This window comes from Mobula birostris, chromosome 9, assembly GCF_030028105.1.
Source record: "Mobula birostris isolate sMobBir1 chromosome 9, sMobBir1.hap1, whole genome shotgun sequence".
Taxonomy (NCBI): Eukaryota; Metazoa; Chordata; class Chondrichthyes; order Myliobatiformes; family Myliobatidae; genus Mobula; species Mobula birostris.
Window position 1 is genome coordinate 40,254,175 of NC_092378.1, and position 18,152 is coordinate 40,272,326.

General features: G+C 40.5%; 3 protein-coding genes across 9 annotated transcripts in view; 1 reads left to right on the forward strand and 2 right to left on the reverse strand.

Annotated features, from left to right (window-relative positions):
- iqub (IQ motif and ubiquitin domain containing) overlaps window positions 1-6,797 on the reverse strand; it is a 70,049-nt gene extending 63,252 nt beyond the window's left edge. For 3 of the 6 annotated variants that reach the window (XM_072267883.1, XM_072267882.1, XM_072267877.1), the window contains exon 1: window positions 2,767-2,811. The gene's annotated coding sequence lies outside the window, so the exon portion shown is untranslated. The other 3 variants (XM_072267878.1, XM_072267879.1, XM_072267881.1) reach the window with 3 other exon arrangements.
- asb15a (ankyrin repeat and SOCS box containing 15a) overlaps window positions 1-18,152 on the forward strand; it is a 64,490-nt gene that overhangs the window by 13,722 nt on the left and 32,616 nt on the right. Inside the window, exon 1 of one of the 2 annotated variants that reach the window (XM_072267884.1) lies at window positions 17,245-17,473. The exons of the other annotated variant lie outside the window; for it this stretch is intronic. The gene's annotated coding sequence lies outside the window, so the exon portion shown is untranslated. Of the gene's footprint in view, window positions 1-17,244; window positions 17,474-18,152 lie in introns of those variants that run through there. 2 annotated transcript variants of the gene reach the window in all.
- ndufa5 (NADH:ubiquinone oxidoreductase subunit A5) lies at window positions 6,900-17,256 on the reverse strand. Its single transcript, XM_072267891.1, has 5 exons — window positions 17,166-17,256; window positions 16,320-16,364; window positions 15,212-15,328; window positions 14,081-14,146; window positions 6,900-7,085 (listed from the first exon to the last, which is right to left on the reverse strand). The coding sequence occupies exons 1-5, from the start codon at window positions 17,184-17,186 to the stop codon at window positions 6,984-6,986; spliced, it is 351 nt and encodes a 116-aa protein (XP_072123992.1). The 5' UTR covers window positions 17,187-17,256; the 3' UTR covers window positions 6,900-6,983.

Sequence of the window (18,152 nt, forward strand, 5' to 3'; positions counted from 1 at the left end):
AGGCGCTGGACATCAACACTGAGTCCTGGGAGGAATTTGCAGCTGACTGCACCAAGTGGAGAAGCACCCTGAAATCTTAAGTCAAGTGAGGAAAAATTCCTGATCAATGGCCCCATAGAAAGGAAAACTAAATCTCCAGCAAAGTTGAGAACAGTTATAGATGCAACAACCTTTGCAACAGAGACCGCCACTCTCACATTGATCTCCTCACCCACAGCCAGGATGTAACATCCACTATCGACCTCAACCAATAGAGGGCCACTAAACATAAGTAACAGGTCACAAGAACTTCAAATAAATGTGCTTACTTCATTCTAATAACTGCAAGGATTTTGCTATATTGTGCTAATCCATCTCTCCCTCCCTCCCTCCCTCATGACAGAATATAATGTAAGGAAGTACATGATGCAAGAATGAATAAAGGCGAGGACTATTTTCGAAACGGGCAGAAAATTCAAAAAAATCAGAGGTGCAGAGGGACTTGGGAGTGTTCATGGGATTCCCTACAGCTTAACTTGTAGGTTGAGTCAGTGGTAAGGAAGGCAAAGGCAATGTTAGCATTGATCTTGAGAGGACTAGAATATAAGAGCAAGAATGGCATGCTGAGTCTTTATAATGCATTGGTCAGACTGCACTTGGAGTATTGTAAGAGCAGTTTTGAGCCCCTTTCTAAGAAAAGATGTGCTGCCATTGGAGAGGGTTCAGAGGAGCTTCACGAGAATGATGTCCAGAATGAGGAGTTAACCCATGAGCAGAATTTGATATCTCTAGGCCTAAACTCGCTGGAGCTTAGAAGAATGGGGGGTGGGGGGGGGCGGGAATCTTATTACAACCTATTAACCAATGGACTCTTGAAAGGTCTATATAAAGTAGATGTGGAGAGAGGATGTTTTGAATAGTAGGAGCATCTGGGACCAGAGGACACAGAACTGAGGGACATTCAGCTAGAACTAAGAAGATGAAGTTTTTCTTTAGCAGAATATGGTGAATCTGTGGAATTCACTGCCACAGATGGCTGTGAAGGCCTCACCATTGGGTATACTTAAGGTTGAGATTGATAGATTCTTGATTAATAAGGGCATCAGAAGTTATGGGGAGAAGGCAGGAAAATGGGATTGAGAGGGACAATAACTCAACCAGAATGGCAGAGCAGACTTATGGTCTAATTCTGCTCCTATGTCTTATGGTCTTATGATGGAGAATTAAAATGACAAGCACCTTGAAACTCAAGGTCACCCATACAAACTAAACAGGGTTGTCTGCAAAACAGTCACCTGATTGACTATTGCAGAGAATGACCACATCATGCATATGAAGGCAGTACATTAACTTGGAAGTTTGACAATTAAATGACTGCTCAACTCAGAAGTAATGTTTAAGATGCTGGAAGATGAAGCAAAACGATAAAAAGGCAAGTATCACATTTCCAGCAGTTGTATGTGAAGGTGCCTTAAGAAAAGGTGTTAGTGAAAATAGTTGAGTGGACTAGAGGTTTGAGGAGAGAATGATACTTTCAAACTACTTGAAGGAGGAGATAAACAGAACAATTTTTAAAAATATATTTTTAGAGATATAGCATGGTAACAGGAAATCCAGAGCACCAGGAAGAAACCTACTTGATCACAGGGAGAACATATAAACTCCTTACAGACAATGCTGAGAATAGGTCCAATGCTGGGAATAGGTCCAGTGGTGCATTGCTTGCCAGGCAAACTGACTTAATAAGAACAGCAATGCTTGTTGGGGTCTCCAGTCTACAGCATTGAAGGTTCTTGTGAGTCTGCTTTCCCAGTCTCTTCTGCCTTAGATTGAAGGTACAACAGTATGGCATAGGGACAGGCCCTTCAGCCCACAATGTCTGTACTAACAATGGCACCTGCCCAAACTAATCCCATCTGCTTGTGTATAGTCCATGGACCTGCCTAAATGCCTCTTAAAGACAGCTACTGTATCTGCTTCCACACTTCTGCTGGCAGTGCTTTCCAGAGGCTTACTCCTCATGTAAAAAAAATTGCTCTGTAAATCCCCTGTAAACTTTTCCCCTCCCACCTAAAACTATGATTTCTTGTATTTGACATTTCCATCCCTGGAAAAAGACTCTGTGACTATCCACCTAATCTATGTCTATCACTTCATTTTCTTCTTTTAGTGAGACAACAATCCAGGTTTGAATGCTGCCCGAAAACAAACAATCCAAGTTTGTCCAGCATCACCTTTAAAACAAATACTCACTAATCCAGGCAACATCCTGGTAAACAAACCTCTTCTGCACCCTTTCCAAAAGCTCCACATCCTTCCTGTAACCAGAAACGCACACAATACTCCAAATTCCTAACTGGACATTGAATCTTTGGACACTACCTCACTTTTAAAAAAATATACAGTATTTTTGTTTTTGCACGTTTTTTAATCTAATCAATATAAGTAATTGATTTACTTATTTATTATTATTTTTTTCTCTGCTATATTATGTATTGCATTGAACTGCTGCTGCTAAGTTAACAAATTTCACGTCACATGCCGGTGATAATTCTGATTCTGATGTGGCCTAATCAAAATTTTAAACATCTGCAGCTTGACGCCCGACTTTTATACTCAACATCTCGACTAAAAAGAATAATGTGCCAAACCCCGTTTTAATCACTTTTGGCTCCCTCTGTCCAGCAAACAAACCCCGAGGCAGCACAATCAAATACTCAAGTGTGCAGAGGGATGTCATCACCCCCTTCTTCATCACGTTGTTTACTGCCGTCCTCCAACTCCTACCTGGACTGCTCCAAGTCCCAGACCCAATCTGCCGAAAACCTTCCAGAAAGTTGTTATTAGTGATACCATAGCAACTGTCGCATCCAAGAAATGGGCATGCGCTGTGCCGACATTATGGTGTTAGGCATGCGCACATCGGTAGTATCGGAAGCAGAGACTAGGCATGCGCAGTGCTAATATTTTCGTTGAATCTTTATGAAATGCTGTCCATTTTTGCAGTCTCAGAAGTTACAAACGTTTGAGCCCATTCTACTGAGAAAACTTCAGTTTAAATTTTCAGAGAATATCCAGCTGATAGGATGAATAAACCTGTTTTTGTTTGGGCTTTCACACTTGTTGCTGGCTTTGCAACGGCCGTGCTAACGGAAGGTCCGGGATGTGAAATTTTAATTGTTTCTCTGCACGAAAGGTGCCTGACCCTCTGAGTACTTCCAGCATTTCTGTTTCCACTTTGGAAGAGTTGTCCGGTTTAGTGCTGCAGTCTACGACCTGTAACTTTGCTTCATCACATTCATATCCGTTTGCTTCTGGAAAGTACCTACGGAGTTGATCTCATCACCTCACCTGGTTTAAAAGTAAACTTACCCTTTAATTCCTTTAATGATTGTTTTAAAATTATTTGTTATTAGCGATCTCTAACCAAAGGAAATCTTTTCTCCACTTCATTAAAATCTCTCAATTATATATGTAGAGGAATTTGCGAATTAAAACATAGATAGCAAGAGATAACCAATTAATTTTTAATTAATTAACCAATCTTAATTCCATTTAATTTGTACATCCCTTGCTTTCTGCAGTACCCAGAAATTTATCAAACTTTAAAAAGGAAGACTAAGCCACCACTGCCCTACTTAAAAGATTCTGTGAAGAGGAAGAACTTTTCCTCACGTCAGTCCTGAATGGTCTACCTGTAATTTTAAAAATGAGAGCGCTAAGGAAACATAGCCCAACCTTTTTTTTTGAAGTCTGGTGCCCTGGGTATTTGGGAGATGTAACCAATTTACATACCACAGCTCTTATAAGGAGCCTGCCAGTGGACATTGACTGAAGAAAATTTCCATCCCACCCCTTTCCTCCATTCATTCTGGTCCCAATTTCCCCATCTGACTGGAGTTCAATTGTAACAGCCCAATAGGCCAAACCATGTCAACTCTGGATCTTACTTACTGTATTTCTCTTCAATACTTTCACTTAATGTGAGCTATGTGGAATCTTGAATTATTTGTATTAAATGATTATAGACACATAAAAACAGTACTTCACCAACAAAGGCATTATGAGTGGTAGGACACAGGTTCATGCTAAACGTGAAGATGTAGTGAACTATACAGAGATTTCAAAGAGATATAAACTGGTAGAATGAACAGACCGAGATGCTTATATTCCGTCCGGGTAGCCTCCAACCTAATGGCATGAACATTGACTTCTCAGACTTCCGCTAACGCCCATCTGCTACTGTCGTTACTGTGTGGTCGGGAATCTTTCGGAGGGTAGGCCTCAAAATCCCCGGCCTTGCCTGCTTTTGGCGACTGAGAAGGAGGTCGAATCATTCGGACAGAGATGGTGCTCAGTACTCGGTGCCAGACAGCTGATCAGAGCTTGAAGTTTTCCGATGACTCAAGAGTCAGATTGTGGTCGGCATGGCAGGGAGAGTTTTTCTTCCTTCTCCCATCTGTGTGAGATGTGGGACATTTGAGAATCTTTGAACTTTACTGTGCTCATGGACTTCTTCAAGTTATGGTATTGTTGCACTGTTGTAACTATATGTTATAATTATGTGGTTTTGTCAGTTTTTTCAGTCTTGGTCTGTCCTGTGTTTTGTGATATCACACCAGAGGAAATAATGTATCATTTCTTAATGCATTACTAAATGACAATAAAAGAGGACTACATGTCTTCATAATATAATGCCACACCTCCCCCTCGTACCCCATCCGTTATTTATTCATATACACACATTCTTTTTCTCTCTCTCCTTTTTCTCCCTCTGTCCCTCTCACTATACCCCTTGCCCATTCTCTGGGTTTCCCCCCTCCCCCTTTTCTTTCTCCCTAGGCCTCCTGTCCCATGATCCTCTCATCCTCCTTTTGCCAATCACCTGTCCAGCTCTTGGCTCCATCCCTCCCCCTCCCGTCTTCTCCTATCATTTTGGATTGCCCTCTCCCCCTCCCCCTTTCAAATCTCTTACTAGGTCTTTCAGTTAGTTCTGACGAAAGGGTCTCAGCCCGAAATGTCGACCGTACCTCTTCATAGAGCTGCTGCCTGGCCTGCTGCGTTCACCAGCAACTTTTGTCTGTGTTGCCTGAAAAATATGACTTTTTTTGTAGGATGAATGAAAAGAGACAATATAAACTGGAAAGCATAATTTGAAAAGTAACACAAGAGCAGAGTTCCGTGAGGATACATCTGAATACATTGTTGGAGGCGTTGGTACAGACTGAAAAGTCATCAAAATATTAAAAGGTTTTGTATCTTATAAATAAAGGGAGGGAATACAAATGTTCATGTTGAAATTCTGTGCAAACAATTGGAGTGTTCTGGTCAATATACTTAAGGAATGGGAAAAGGTTTTGAAAAGTATACAGATGAGTTTTAACAAAATGATTCCAGGCATGAGGGACTTCAGCTATGCAAATGTACTGGAGTTGTTCTCCTTGATAAGAGGTGATCAGATACAGATTTTAAAATTATGAAGGATACTAAATACCAATGATTTCTCTTGGATAGAGAAGACTGTGTTTTATATAGCACCACATTTTTTGGGATATTCAGTGTTTTAATCAATGATGCATCTTGTGCCAATACATATGAATACAAATCTACATATTAAGATCCATGTAGAGTGAATTCCAGTTAATTGGGCCATCAGTTAATCAGGTCAGCCACTTATTTGGGACACTAAGCCACTTAATTATCAGTTTCTAACTAGCATCAGTTGTGCGCACTTCTGTGGCCATTGGACACTACACCATGCTTAGAGTGAACACTTTTTAAACAGTGTCAGTGGCATGTGTTTCTGTTCAAGTAGTTACTTTTGTCACTGATAGTTGGGGAGAAGTAAGCAGTAGACAATTCAGAACCATTTTACTCACTGCAGTTTCAAGCATTCAGGATTGGAGATGGCAGAAATGGCCAGAAGTTAGCAACTACAAAAAATTTGAAGGTATCAACAATCATCTTGAATGTTACACGAAAATGAAGATTTGGAGGATGCAATTGTCGAAAGCACTGTTTGAAGGCAGTCCACTGTCTGCATGAGGTATCTGCACTGATTTTGTTTACTTACAGTCAATCAACGCAGCAGCATACACTGGATGAATTTCTCCATCACTAAATATTAGGAACAGTTTTATAATACTGTAGTAGTATTGGTAGGGTTCTAATTTGTTCTATATTTCATTTAAATACATAACTTATTACTTAGTTAAATGGTAGTTTGTTATTTTCATGAAACTTAAGCTAACTGGGGCAGCCACTTAATTGGGTCAAAAGGTATTCATCCCAATGTGTCCCAATTAATTGGAATCCACTGTTTATTTAGATTGTACTACAGCAATGGAAGTGAATTTTTTACTTCACAATTAATGTACACATCATCTGCTTTATAGGTGTATATTAGGGAATCACCCAAATTTAAAGTGTCATGAGATTATGTACAATTTCTAAATTTTCCACCACAAAGACTTTTGGATTATGTTTTCTCCCCCTGCTTGTACCTGCAACCTTTAGCTAGAATTTAAAATAAGATACATGCAAAATCTATCTACATCCTTCCTATTCACAAAACCAAAAATGTACTGCTGATGCCCAATTTCTGTCACTCTTTTCCAGGAGGCAATTAATAATACTTGGCAAGGCACCATATGGTAGGATTAAGTCTATCTGCAATGGTTAATGATAGTAACTGACGGGGCAGTAACTCATAGAACAATGATTACCTGGACAAAACAAAAGGGAACTATTTGTATTCATTACTGAACAAGAGACCAATAGCATTAAGGGAGGGCACAGCGTAAAATAAAATGTTGGAGTCACATTAAACAACTGGTTCACAATAAAAGGTTATTGTCATGCAAGTAGCACTAAAAATTGTATAATCAATTATAATCACAGCAACATTTAAAACAATGTCGATGTTTGTAGGGAACTATTTTAATGACATTTATACAGCACAAAATTAACTAGTATAGTTTACAGAACAAAAAAAAATACAGAGTTTAAATTGGCCATTTCCATTGGTTGTGAGGGGCTTCTTCTATTAATGGCTCCCAAGGTTTCCACTTGGCCATTTTCTTTGCAAGAGAAAGTTCACTCTCAGCCTACAATTCAAACATAACAATAAGTACACAAAGGCATTTACATACTGCAAAAGCACCATCAACTCTAATCAAAATTAAGAGTCTGTCAGCAAAGGTATTAAGAACCCTGACTGAAGTATTTGATACTGCTCTCTGAAATACTTTCCATTAACATTTTAGCCATTGTAGAGGTTCAGTTCAAAACTGCCTTAAGAATGGTCCCAAACTCTTTTCTGTACTACATTGACGACAGAATTTGTACTGCTTCATGCACCCATGCTGAGCTCGCCAATTTTATCAATTTTGCATCCAACTTCCATCCTGCCCTTACACTCACTTGGTCCATTTCTGTTGTCACACCTCTCTCTCCTTTCTCAATCTTTGTATCCATATCTGGAGACAAATTGTCGTCAGTTGTCTTTTATAAACCTACCGATTCCCACCCAGGCTCCTGTAAAAATGCCCTTCTCTTCTCAGTTCCTTCACCTCTGCTGCATCTGTTCCCAAGATGAGGCATCCTTTGCAGGAATTCAGAGATGTCCTCCTTCTTCAAAGAACAGGATTCCCTTCCTCCACCACTAACATCTGCGCTCACCCCATCTTCCCATCGCCTTTACAGGGATAGAGTTCCTCTTGTCCTCACCTACCACCCCATGAGCCTCCGCATCCAACACACATTCTCTGCAACTTCCATCATCTTCAACAGGAACCTACCAACAAACATATTTTTACCTCCCCCCTCCCATTCTCTGCTTTCCGCAAGGAGAGGTCCCTCCATGATTCCTTTGTCTGTTCATCCCTCCAAACTAATCTCTCTCCTGACACTTATGCCTGCAAGCAGCTGAAGTGCTACACTGGCCTGCTCACCTCCTCCCTCACCTCCATTTGGACCCCAAACAGTCCTTACGGATGAGGCAACACTTCACGTGTGAATCTGTTGAGGCCTTCTACTGTTTCTGATGTGGCCTCCTCTACATTGGTGAGACCTGAAGTAGATTGGGGGACAGCTATTTTGTTTTCCCCCGGGCACCTCTGCTCCATCTGCAGAAAGCAGAATATCCCGGTGGCCAACATTATAATTCCTATACACATTCCCATTCTGACAAGTGGGCCCATGGCCTCCACTTCCGCCACAATGAGGCAAGTTGGAGGAGCAACATCTCACATTCCATATAGGTTGCCTCAACCCAATGGCATGAACATTTATTTCTCCAAACTTTTTTTTTGCCCTCCCCCTTCCCATTCCCCACCCTGGCCTATTACTATTTCTCCTCACCTGTCTATGACTTCCTCCAGTGCCCCTCCTCCTTCCCTTTCTCCCATTGTCCACTCTCCTTCTCTTATCAGATTCCCTCTTCTCCAACCCTTTACCTTTTCTGCCTATCCCCTCCAAATTCTTACTTCACCCCCCCGCCACCCACTTGGCTTCACTTAGCACCTTCTATCTTGTCCTCCTTCCCTTCCCCCCCCCCTTCTTATTCTGGCACCTTTCCCCTTTCTTTCCTTCCTCACTGTCTCCTACACCCCCAATCTTTGTATCATCAGCAAACTTGCTGATCCAATTTACCACATTATCATCCAGATCATTGATATAGATGACAAATAACAATGGACCCAGCACTGATCCCTGTGGCACACCACTAGTCACAGGCCACCACTCAGAGTAGCAATTCTCTACCACCACTCTCTGGCTTCTTCCATCGAGCCAATGTCTAATCCAATTTACCACCTCTCCATGTATACCTAGCGACTGAATTTTCCTAACTAACCTCCCATGCGGGACCTTGTCAAAGGCCTTACTGAAGTCCATGTAGACAATATCCACTGCCTTCCCTTCATCCACTTTCCTGGTAACCTCCTCGAAAAACTCCAATAGATTGGTCAAACATGACCTACCACGCACAAAGCCATGTTGACTCTCCAACTATCTAAATGCTTGTAGATTCTGTCTCTTAGTACTCCCTCCAATAACTTACATACTACCGACGTTAAACTTACTGGCCTATAATTTCCCGGATTACTTTTCGATCCTTTTTTAAACAACGGAACAACATGAGCCACTCTCCAATCCTCCGGCACCTCAACTGTAGACAGCGACATTTTAAATATTTCAGCCAGGGGCCCTGCAATTTCAACACTAGTCTCCTTCAAGGTCCAAGGGAACACCCTGTCAGGTCCCGGGGATTTATCCACTTTAATTTTCCTCAAGACAGCAAGGACCTCCTCCTTTTCGATCTGTACAGTTTCCATGATCTCACTACTTGTTTCCCTTAATTCCATAGACTTCATGCCAGTTTCCTTAGTAAACACAGACGCAAAAAACCTATTTAAGATCTCCCTCATTTCCTTTGGTTCCGCACATAGCCGACCACTCTGATCTCAAGAGGACCAATTTTATCCCTTACAATCCTTTTGCTCTTAATATACCTGTAAAAGCTCTTTGGATTATCCTTCACTTTGACTGCCAAGGCAACCTCATGTCTTCTTTTAGCCCTCCTGATTTCTTTCTTAAGTATTTTCTTGCACTTCTTCTACTCCTCAAGCACCTTATTTACTCCCTGCTTCCTATACACGTCATACAACTCCCTCTTCTTCTTTATCAGAGTTGCAATATCCCTTGAGAACCAAGGTTCCTTATTCCTATTCACCTTGCCTTTAATCCTGACAGGAATATACAAATTCTGCACTCTCAAAATTTCTGCTTTGAAGGCTACCCACCTACTGATCACGTCCTTGTGTGTGTGTGTGTGTGTGTGTGTGTGTGTGTGTGTATATATATATATATATATATATGTGTGTGTGTGTGTGTGTGTGTGTATATATATATATATATATATATATATGTGTGTGTGTGTGTATATATATATGTGTGTGTGTGTGTATATATGTGTGTGTGTGTGTGTGTATATATGTGTGTGTGTGTGTGTGTGTGTGTATATATGTGTGTGTGTGTGTGTATATATATATATATATATGTATATATATATATACACACACACATACATACACACACACACACAATCTTAAGAACTATTTTGTAAATGACATATTTTACAGAAATCCAAACTGAAAACTCCCCAACTTTTATGACTCTTCTCCATTGCTATTTCAAAAGTTACAATTCATGTTGCAGAACAATTCCTAAGTCATCCAATTAAATGGCTGTTAAAAGCGATGATAGAATAACTATTCTAAAGTGGGATCCACCTTGTAAAGCTCAACCTATTTATGTTCAAAGTTTACAAATATGTTTTTGCCAGCAAGTGATACTAAACTGTGATGGGGCTTGGAATTTCTGGCAACCAACCCCTAACCCAAAATAATCACCAGTGATGACACCCAAGCCTAGTTCAGCTGGATGACAGCCAACAAGGAATTATGCTCAAACATCAGGTTGTGCCTTGAATTGTACAGTGGTGATAGAAATTTTCTGAACCCTTTATAATTTTCTCTAGTTCTGTATAAATATGACCTGAAATGTGATCAGATTTTCACGCGTCCCAAAACTAGATAAAGAAAACCCAATTAAATAATAACAAAAAAACATTATACTTGTTCATTTGTTTATTGAGAAAAAATGATCCAATATTACATGTATTTTTTGGAAAAAGTATGTAAACCTTGAGGATTGCCAGTTCATTTAAAAGGGAAATTGTAGAGTCAGGTATTTAAATTAAAGGGCTGACAATCACGTGTGAGTGTGGGAGGCCCTGCCCTATTTAAAGAACATAAACCTGGGTCTTCACTATCAAAGTCTGATCTTCACCACACAGGTTTTTGGAAGTATGTCATGCCTTGATCAAAGGAGATTTCTGAGGACCTCAGAAAGAAAAGTTGTTGATGCTCACCAGGCTGGAAAAGGACATAAAACCACTTGGACTCCACCAGTCCACAGTCAGGCAGATGGTGTATAAATGGAGGAAATTCAACAATGTTGTTACTCTCCCCAGGAGTGGTCAACCAACAAAAATCACTTCAAGGGCAAGGTGTCTAATACTCCAGGAGGTCACAAAGGACCCCAGGGTAAACATCTAAGAGCTACAGGCTTCTCTTGCATTGGCTAATGTCAGTATTTATGAGTCAACCATCAGACAAACACCGAACAACAATGGTGTGCATGGCAGGATTGCAAGGAGGAAGCTGCTCCTCTCCAGGAATAACATTGCTGTCTGTCTAAAGTTTACTAAAGTCCACATGGATAAGCCAGAAGGCTATCGTTCTGTAGTTGGATGAATCCAAAATAGAACTTTTTGGCTTAAATGAGAAGCGTTATGCTTGGTTAAAAAAACAAATACTGCATTCCAGCATAAGAACCTCATCCCATCTGTGAAACATTGTGCTGGCAGTGTCATGGTTTGGGCATGCTTTGCTTCCCTCAGGACCAGGACAGGTTGCCATCATTGATGGAACTATGAATTCTGAATTGTAGCAGCAAATTCAACAGGAAAGTGCCCATTCGTGAACTGAAGCTCAACAGGAAGTAGGTCAGGCAGCAAGGCAACAACCCTAAACACACAATTTGGTTAACGCAGAAGAAATTTCACATTTTGGAATGGCTGAGTCAAAGTCCTGACCATAATCCTATAAAAATGTTGTGGAAGAACCTGAAGCAAACAGTTCATGCAAGGAAGCCCACCAACATCCCAGAGTTGACGCAGTTTTGTAAACAGGAATGGCCTAAAATTCCTCCAAGTCAGTGTGCAAGACTGATTAACAGTTACTGGAAACGTTTGGCTGAAGTTATTGCTGTACAAGGGGGTCAAACCAGTTACTGAAAGCAGAGGATCACATACTTTTTCTACCAAACACATGTAATATTGGATCTTTTTTTAAATAAATGAACAAGTATAATGCTTTTTGTGTCATTTATCTAAGTGTGTTCTCTATCTAGTTTTAGGACTTGAAGATAGGATCACATTTTTGGTCATATGTATGCAGAAATAAAGAAAATTCTACAGGTTTCACAAACTTTCTAGCGCCACTGTAGCGAACTGGATAGGTTGTCACTGCTTCTGAATGTGCATTTATTAACCAAAAATTAACAATAATTTACAGACAGAAATAAGACTAAGAGACGCAAAAAAACATTGTACAAGTTTGTTAAATTAGACAATTAAGATATAGGAGCAGATTTATTTTTTTCTCTCAAACCCATCCTCCTGCCCTTTCTGTGTAATCTCTGATCCCCTTATTAATCAAGAACCTATCAATCTCTGCTTTAGATATACCCAATGACTTAGCTTCCACAGCTGCCTACGGTAATGAATTCCAGATTAACCACCCCCAGCTAAAGATGTTCCTCTTCATCACTGTTCTAAAGGGACATTCTATTCTGAGGCTGTGCTGTCTGACCCTAGATTCTCCTACTATTCCAAACATCCTCTCCACATCCACTCTATGTCCGCTTTTCAATATTAGGCAAGTTTCGATGAGATTCCCCTCTCATTCTTCCAAACCGCAGCAAGTACAGGCCCACAGCCATCAAATGCTCCTCATACATTAACCCTTTCATTCTTGAAATTATTCTAGTGAACCTCCTCTGGACTCTCCGCAATGCCAGCACATCTTTTCTTAGATATGGGACTCAAACTGCTCACACTACTCCGTATGGGGTCTGACCAATGCCTTACGAAGCCTCAGCATTACATCCTTGCTTTTATATTCTATTCTGCTGGAAATTAATGTTAACATTGTATTTGCCTTCCTTACTACCAACTCAACCTGTAAATTAGTCTTTAGGGAATCCTGCACTAGTATGCCAAGTCCCTTGGCACCCCCGATATCTGAATTTTCTCCCTGGTTAGAAAACTGTCTACGCCTTTATTCCTTCTACCAAAGTGCATGACTATACTTCACTGTATTCCATCTGTCATATCTTTACAATTCTGCTAATCTGTCTCAGTCCTTCAGCAGACCAACTGTGTCCAACACTACCTGCTCCTCCACCTATCTTTGTATCACATGTAAACCTGGCCACGTCATCAATTCCATCATCTGGATTATTCATATAAACTGAAAAATAGCAGACCCAGCACCAACCTCTGCAGTCATTAGCTTCTAAAAGAATAGCTTCCAGTAGAAGTGGTAGAGGCAGGTTCGATTTTGTCATTTAAAAAAAAATGAATAGGTATATGGACAGGAAAGGAGTGGAGGGTTATGGGCTAAGTGCAGGTAGATGGGACTAGGTGAGAGTAAGCGTTCGGCACAGACTAGGAGGGCCAAGATGGCCTGTTTCTGTGCTGTAATTGTTATATGGTTATACAAACAACCAAAAATAAATACACTGTGATATTCCTATGAAGTTTTATATAGATCGATAGATACTTTGTTTGCATCACTGCACATCTGTATTTTGCACTAGTACTTTTTAATGCACATTTTGTATTTTTTTCCTACCTCAATACTTGATTTTGTATTTTAATGTATGTACTTCTGATTACGCAACCTTGCAACAATAATTTCCTTCAGGATAAATAAGGTTTTATATTATGTTATCTTTATTGATCCCAAAGGACATCACAATGTCACAGAAGCATTACAAGTGCACAGATACAAATAGTAAAAGAGAAGTAGAAAGAATAAAAATAAGTTATCACAAACAGTCTAACTGGGGGGGGGGGTCATCATTTCCCCAGCTATAGGTTGACTCATAATAGAGTATAATGGCCAAGGTTAACAGTGACCTCATGCAGTGCTCTTTGGAGCAGTGCAGTTATCTTAGTCTATTACTAAAAGCGCTCCTCTGTTCAGCCAAGGTGGCATGCAGATGAGAAACACTATCCAGAATTGTCAGGATTTTCCATAGTGTCCTTTATTCTACCACAGCCTCCCAAGTGTCCAGTTTGACTCCTATAACAGAGTGAGTTTTTCTAATCAGTTTATTGAGCCTGTGGGCATCATCCGTGTGGATGCCATTGCCCCAGCACACCACTGCACAGAAGATTGTACTGGCAACAACAGACTGGTAGAACATGTGAAGGACAGGCCAGAATTTATATAATCCAGCAGCAACATACCTGTGAAATAATTTCTTCTATCTGGCCACAGTTGATTTTGTCTTCTATTTTTTGAATATTATGCTCCTGCAATAAGTGATACAAAAGCGGTGACTTGAAATTGCTACCTGCATGCAAGGCCTCCCCCAACACCATCAAGTATCAGTATTCAGACAATTAAATCAGATGTATTTGCCAAGAAAAGCTAGTTCTACAATTCTTTTCAAAGAAAATTTATATTTTCAGTAGTCACCACTTATTTTATTGTAACTGCTAATAACAAATATGTGTAATTAATTTTACATAGTGATTTTAGATTTAGATATTTAGAGATCAGAGTTAATATAAGGGACTAAATCATGCAGAATTCAAGGCATCTTTTCAGTTTTGTCCAAGAACCTGAGGTGCTTAAATACAAATCAGGCAACACTGGATGCAGAGAGCAAATCAGCCAGCATCAGTGGAGAGAAAAAATTTTGACATTTCAAAAGGAGGACCCTTCAGCAGAACTGGGAAAAGCGAACAAGTAAATACGCATAGCTGCACGTGGGAGAGAGGCAGAGAAGAAACAATATAGAATAGAGACCGAGCAACACACATAACAATTACTGGTGAACGCAGCAGGCCAGGTAGCATATCTAGGAAGAGGTACAGTCGGCATTTCGGGCCGAGACCCTTCGTCAGGACTAACTGAAAGAAGAGCTAGTAAGAGATTTGAAAGTGGGAGGGGAAGATCCGAAATGATAGGAGAAGACAGGAGGGGGAGTGATGGAGACAAGAGCTAGACAGTTGATTGGCAAAAGGGATATGAGAGGATCATGGGACAGGAGGCCTAGAGAAAGAAAGGGGGGGGGGGGAGAAGCCCAGAGGATGGGCAAGGGGTATAGTGAGAGGGACAGAGGGAGAAAAAGGAGATTGAGAAAAAAAGAAAGTGTGTATATAAATAAATAACAGATGGGGTACGAGGAGGAGGTGGAGCATTAGCGGAAGTTTGAGAAGTCAATGTTCATGCTATTAGGTTGGAGGCTACCCAGACGGAATATAAGGTGGTGTTCCTCCAACCTGAGTGTGGCTTCATCTTGACAGTAGAGGAGGCTGTGGATAGACATGTCAAAAAGAAGCCTTAAAACAGGGAAATGGTAGTCAACTTACTGTTTTGATCATGTTAATTCTTTCATTGATGATCTGCTCAGTGTACTTCCTATATGCTGCTTCTGGAGGGATTGACTCAAGTACTGTGAGGACTCTTGTGTACAAAATTTTCAATTGCTGTAAAAAAAAATATATTTGAAGCATAAACTCTTATGGTATACTACTTTTAATCTCTCCATAGTTCATATTTCAGGATGTTAGTTCCTCTAGTAAGAAGCTATAAAGAGTAGATGCTACAATGCCCTTTCAGTGCCTCAGAATGGCTGTACTAGTTTAAAATTAGGAAACATAGAAAATGAGATGCTGTAATTAAAGCTTTAAGGAGAATCTCTTCCTGACATTGTTTTTGGTATCAACGTAAAATCTGGTTTAACAATAAAATATTAAGTGTCAAAAAATACTTATTTTGAAAGAAAGTCAACACTTTCCAAATGTGGCATGTATGGACCCACTAGAAAAAAGGAGCTGGACAAAAATTTCATATCTGATCATGTCTCCAGTTATACGAAGGGTACTGTGATAATTGATAGCAGGATGCTTATTTGGCTATTAGAATGCAATTAATCTTGTCTTTAGCAATACTACTTTAAATGTATTAGAACAAATACATACTAGAGGGTGAGAAGAAAATACCATTATGTGAAAATCAGTCATCCATTGTTTACACTAGCATTGGAGAATCAAATGATCAGAATTTTCTTTGATTAAAAAGTATGCACATTTTTGAATAACAATAAACCTCTCAAATTCTGCATCTATGTATAGCTTCTTGTGATTCCACCATGAATCATATCCTAGAGTGGAGACAGGTTAGAGAATCAGTCCTTGATTTTAGACAGAAATATTAATTTGAACTTTGAACTATAATTTCACTATCAATGTTTCCTTTTGGATATTCTAATCAGTCAAATGATAAGCTTACAAAAAGGACAGTAGGCTTCCTTTTTGCTCACCCTTTGTTCTGCAAAAGCCGCTGCCTGAATTCCAGCCACACATTTCAAGCATGGGAGTTTAGAAAAAAAATTCACTAATCACATATATTGAACTTATTTTGCAGCTCAGTCATTTTTACACATTACAGCACTAAATAAATTTACAAGGATCATACCTCAAGAGGATTCTGGGCCACAGCAAGACCCACCAGTCCAGTGGTCTGCAGAAAAGAAAGTGGATTATTTTATGTTCTAAGTGTACTCATGGATATTCCATCATTTTCTTGTCCCCTCCTTATAATACACCTTTTCTCTGTCACTTGTTCTTTTTTCATTTACCACCTTGATTCTATGACCTACAGACCCAGTTTCAGAGACTCTTGACAACTCATGTTCTTAGTATTATTTTTAGTTTCACAGTTTGTGTTCTTTTGCACATCAGTGGTTGCCAGTTTATGTATATGTTCCATAAATTCAATTTCATTTATTTATACTTAACTCTGATAATAAATTTGCTTTAAACTTTGACCCTCTCCCCGTCATTTTCTCTCCATTTTAATATAATTTTCTCCAATTCTCCACGGTTCTCCTGTGTCTCGTTTTCCCATTTACTCAAGCCCATACATACTTCCTCACTCATCTTTTTACAGTATTTCCCTTTCATCCTTCTTATCATCTCCCTTTCCCGATCTGTCTTCTGCACTTCGTCCCCTTAAATGACTCCCTGGATCCCTTAAATTATCCCTTATACTTTATTTCTCTGCCTGTCCTCCATCTCTTCCACGTCTCCCTCCTCCCCTACATTTGATTCTCAGTGTGATCAGCTCCATCCCATCTGTTTACCCTCTACTGACTGCCCTCCGCCTTCCCTAACCTTTTCCTCCCTCTCAATCCCCGCCACGCTCACCACCTTAGTCCAACCATTTCCTTCTCTCTTCTTACATCCCCATACAATTGCCCTGCTCCTTGCACATTTATCCCCGCCCTCTAAATTCACAACCCCCTCCCTGACCTCCACTCACTTTCTTAAGGACTCCGGCCATGGTTGCAGCGGTGGATTGTGGGACCGCCTCCAGCCCAGTTAAACGAGCGCCGAGCTGCCGCCGGTTCCAGACTCGATGAGTGGAGTGCCGAGAGCTGGGAGACGGGAGGCCGACTAGCCAGTGGGTTGGTGCCTGGATTTGGCCGTCAGCCGCCGACCTTGAATCCGCCACAGGCCCAGCGGGTTGTGGACAGGGGAGGGTGCAGCTGCTGCTGTTTCTGCGGGTGGGAGTGTGCGAAGTGGGGATCGCGGGGTGGTAACTTCATCGGAGGCTGTTCGGCCCTACAAGTGAGTGCTGGCCCCTTGAGTAGTCCCATTACACGAAGGCACTGATTGATTATCTTCCCCGCCCTGAGTTACAGATGTCGAGTGTTTCGGCCTGTCACTGTCTCCCTGGCCCTCCAACCATCAGATCAAGGCTCAGATTCTCTCTCTTTTAAAACAGCCGTGAATCTGTATTTTTTTTATCATACGGTTGACATAAAATGTTAATATTCGTTTACTTCTTAGATGCTGTCTGAGCTACTGCGCCATTTTAAAGGGAAGTTTTTTCTTTGTTTTAGATCTTCTGTCAACTTTTGCTGCTCCAACGAAATCCGTTCCCCCTCCTTTCAAACTCTTGGAACTATTTCAATAAGTCTCTCCCATGCCCTGCTTTGAATGTTCACGTCTTTTTTAAAGTGTGGTGACCAGGATTGGACGTAAAACTTCACCTGTGGCCTCACCAGTGCTTTGTACAGGTCCAACGTAACTTCCCTGTTTTGTGATGCCATAAGCTTTACAAAATATCTTTCTCAGTATTTCTTAGAGAGGCAGAGAGAGTTTATGTGTGTTTATATATTAATGCAATAAACACCATGTGTTTTACTTGGAAACACATAAAGATATTCAACTTTTAGGGGGAAAGTGTGCATGTACAGTGTTCCAGTGCATGAATAAACATCCTTATATGCATGAATTAAGCTGA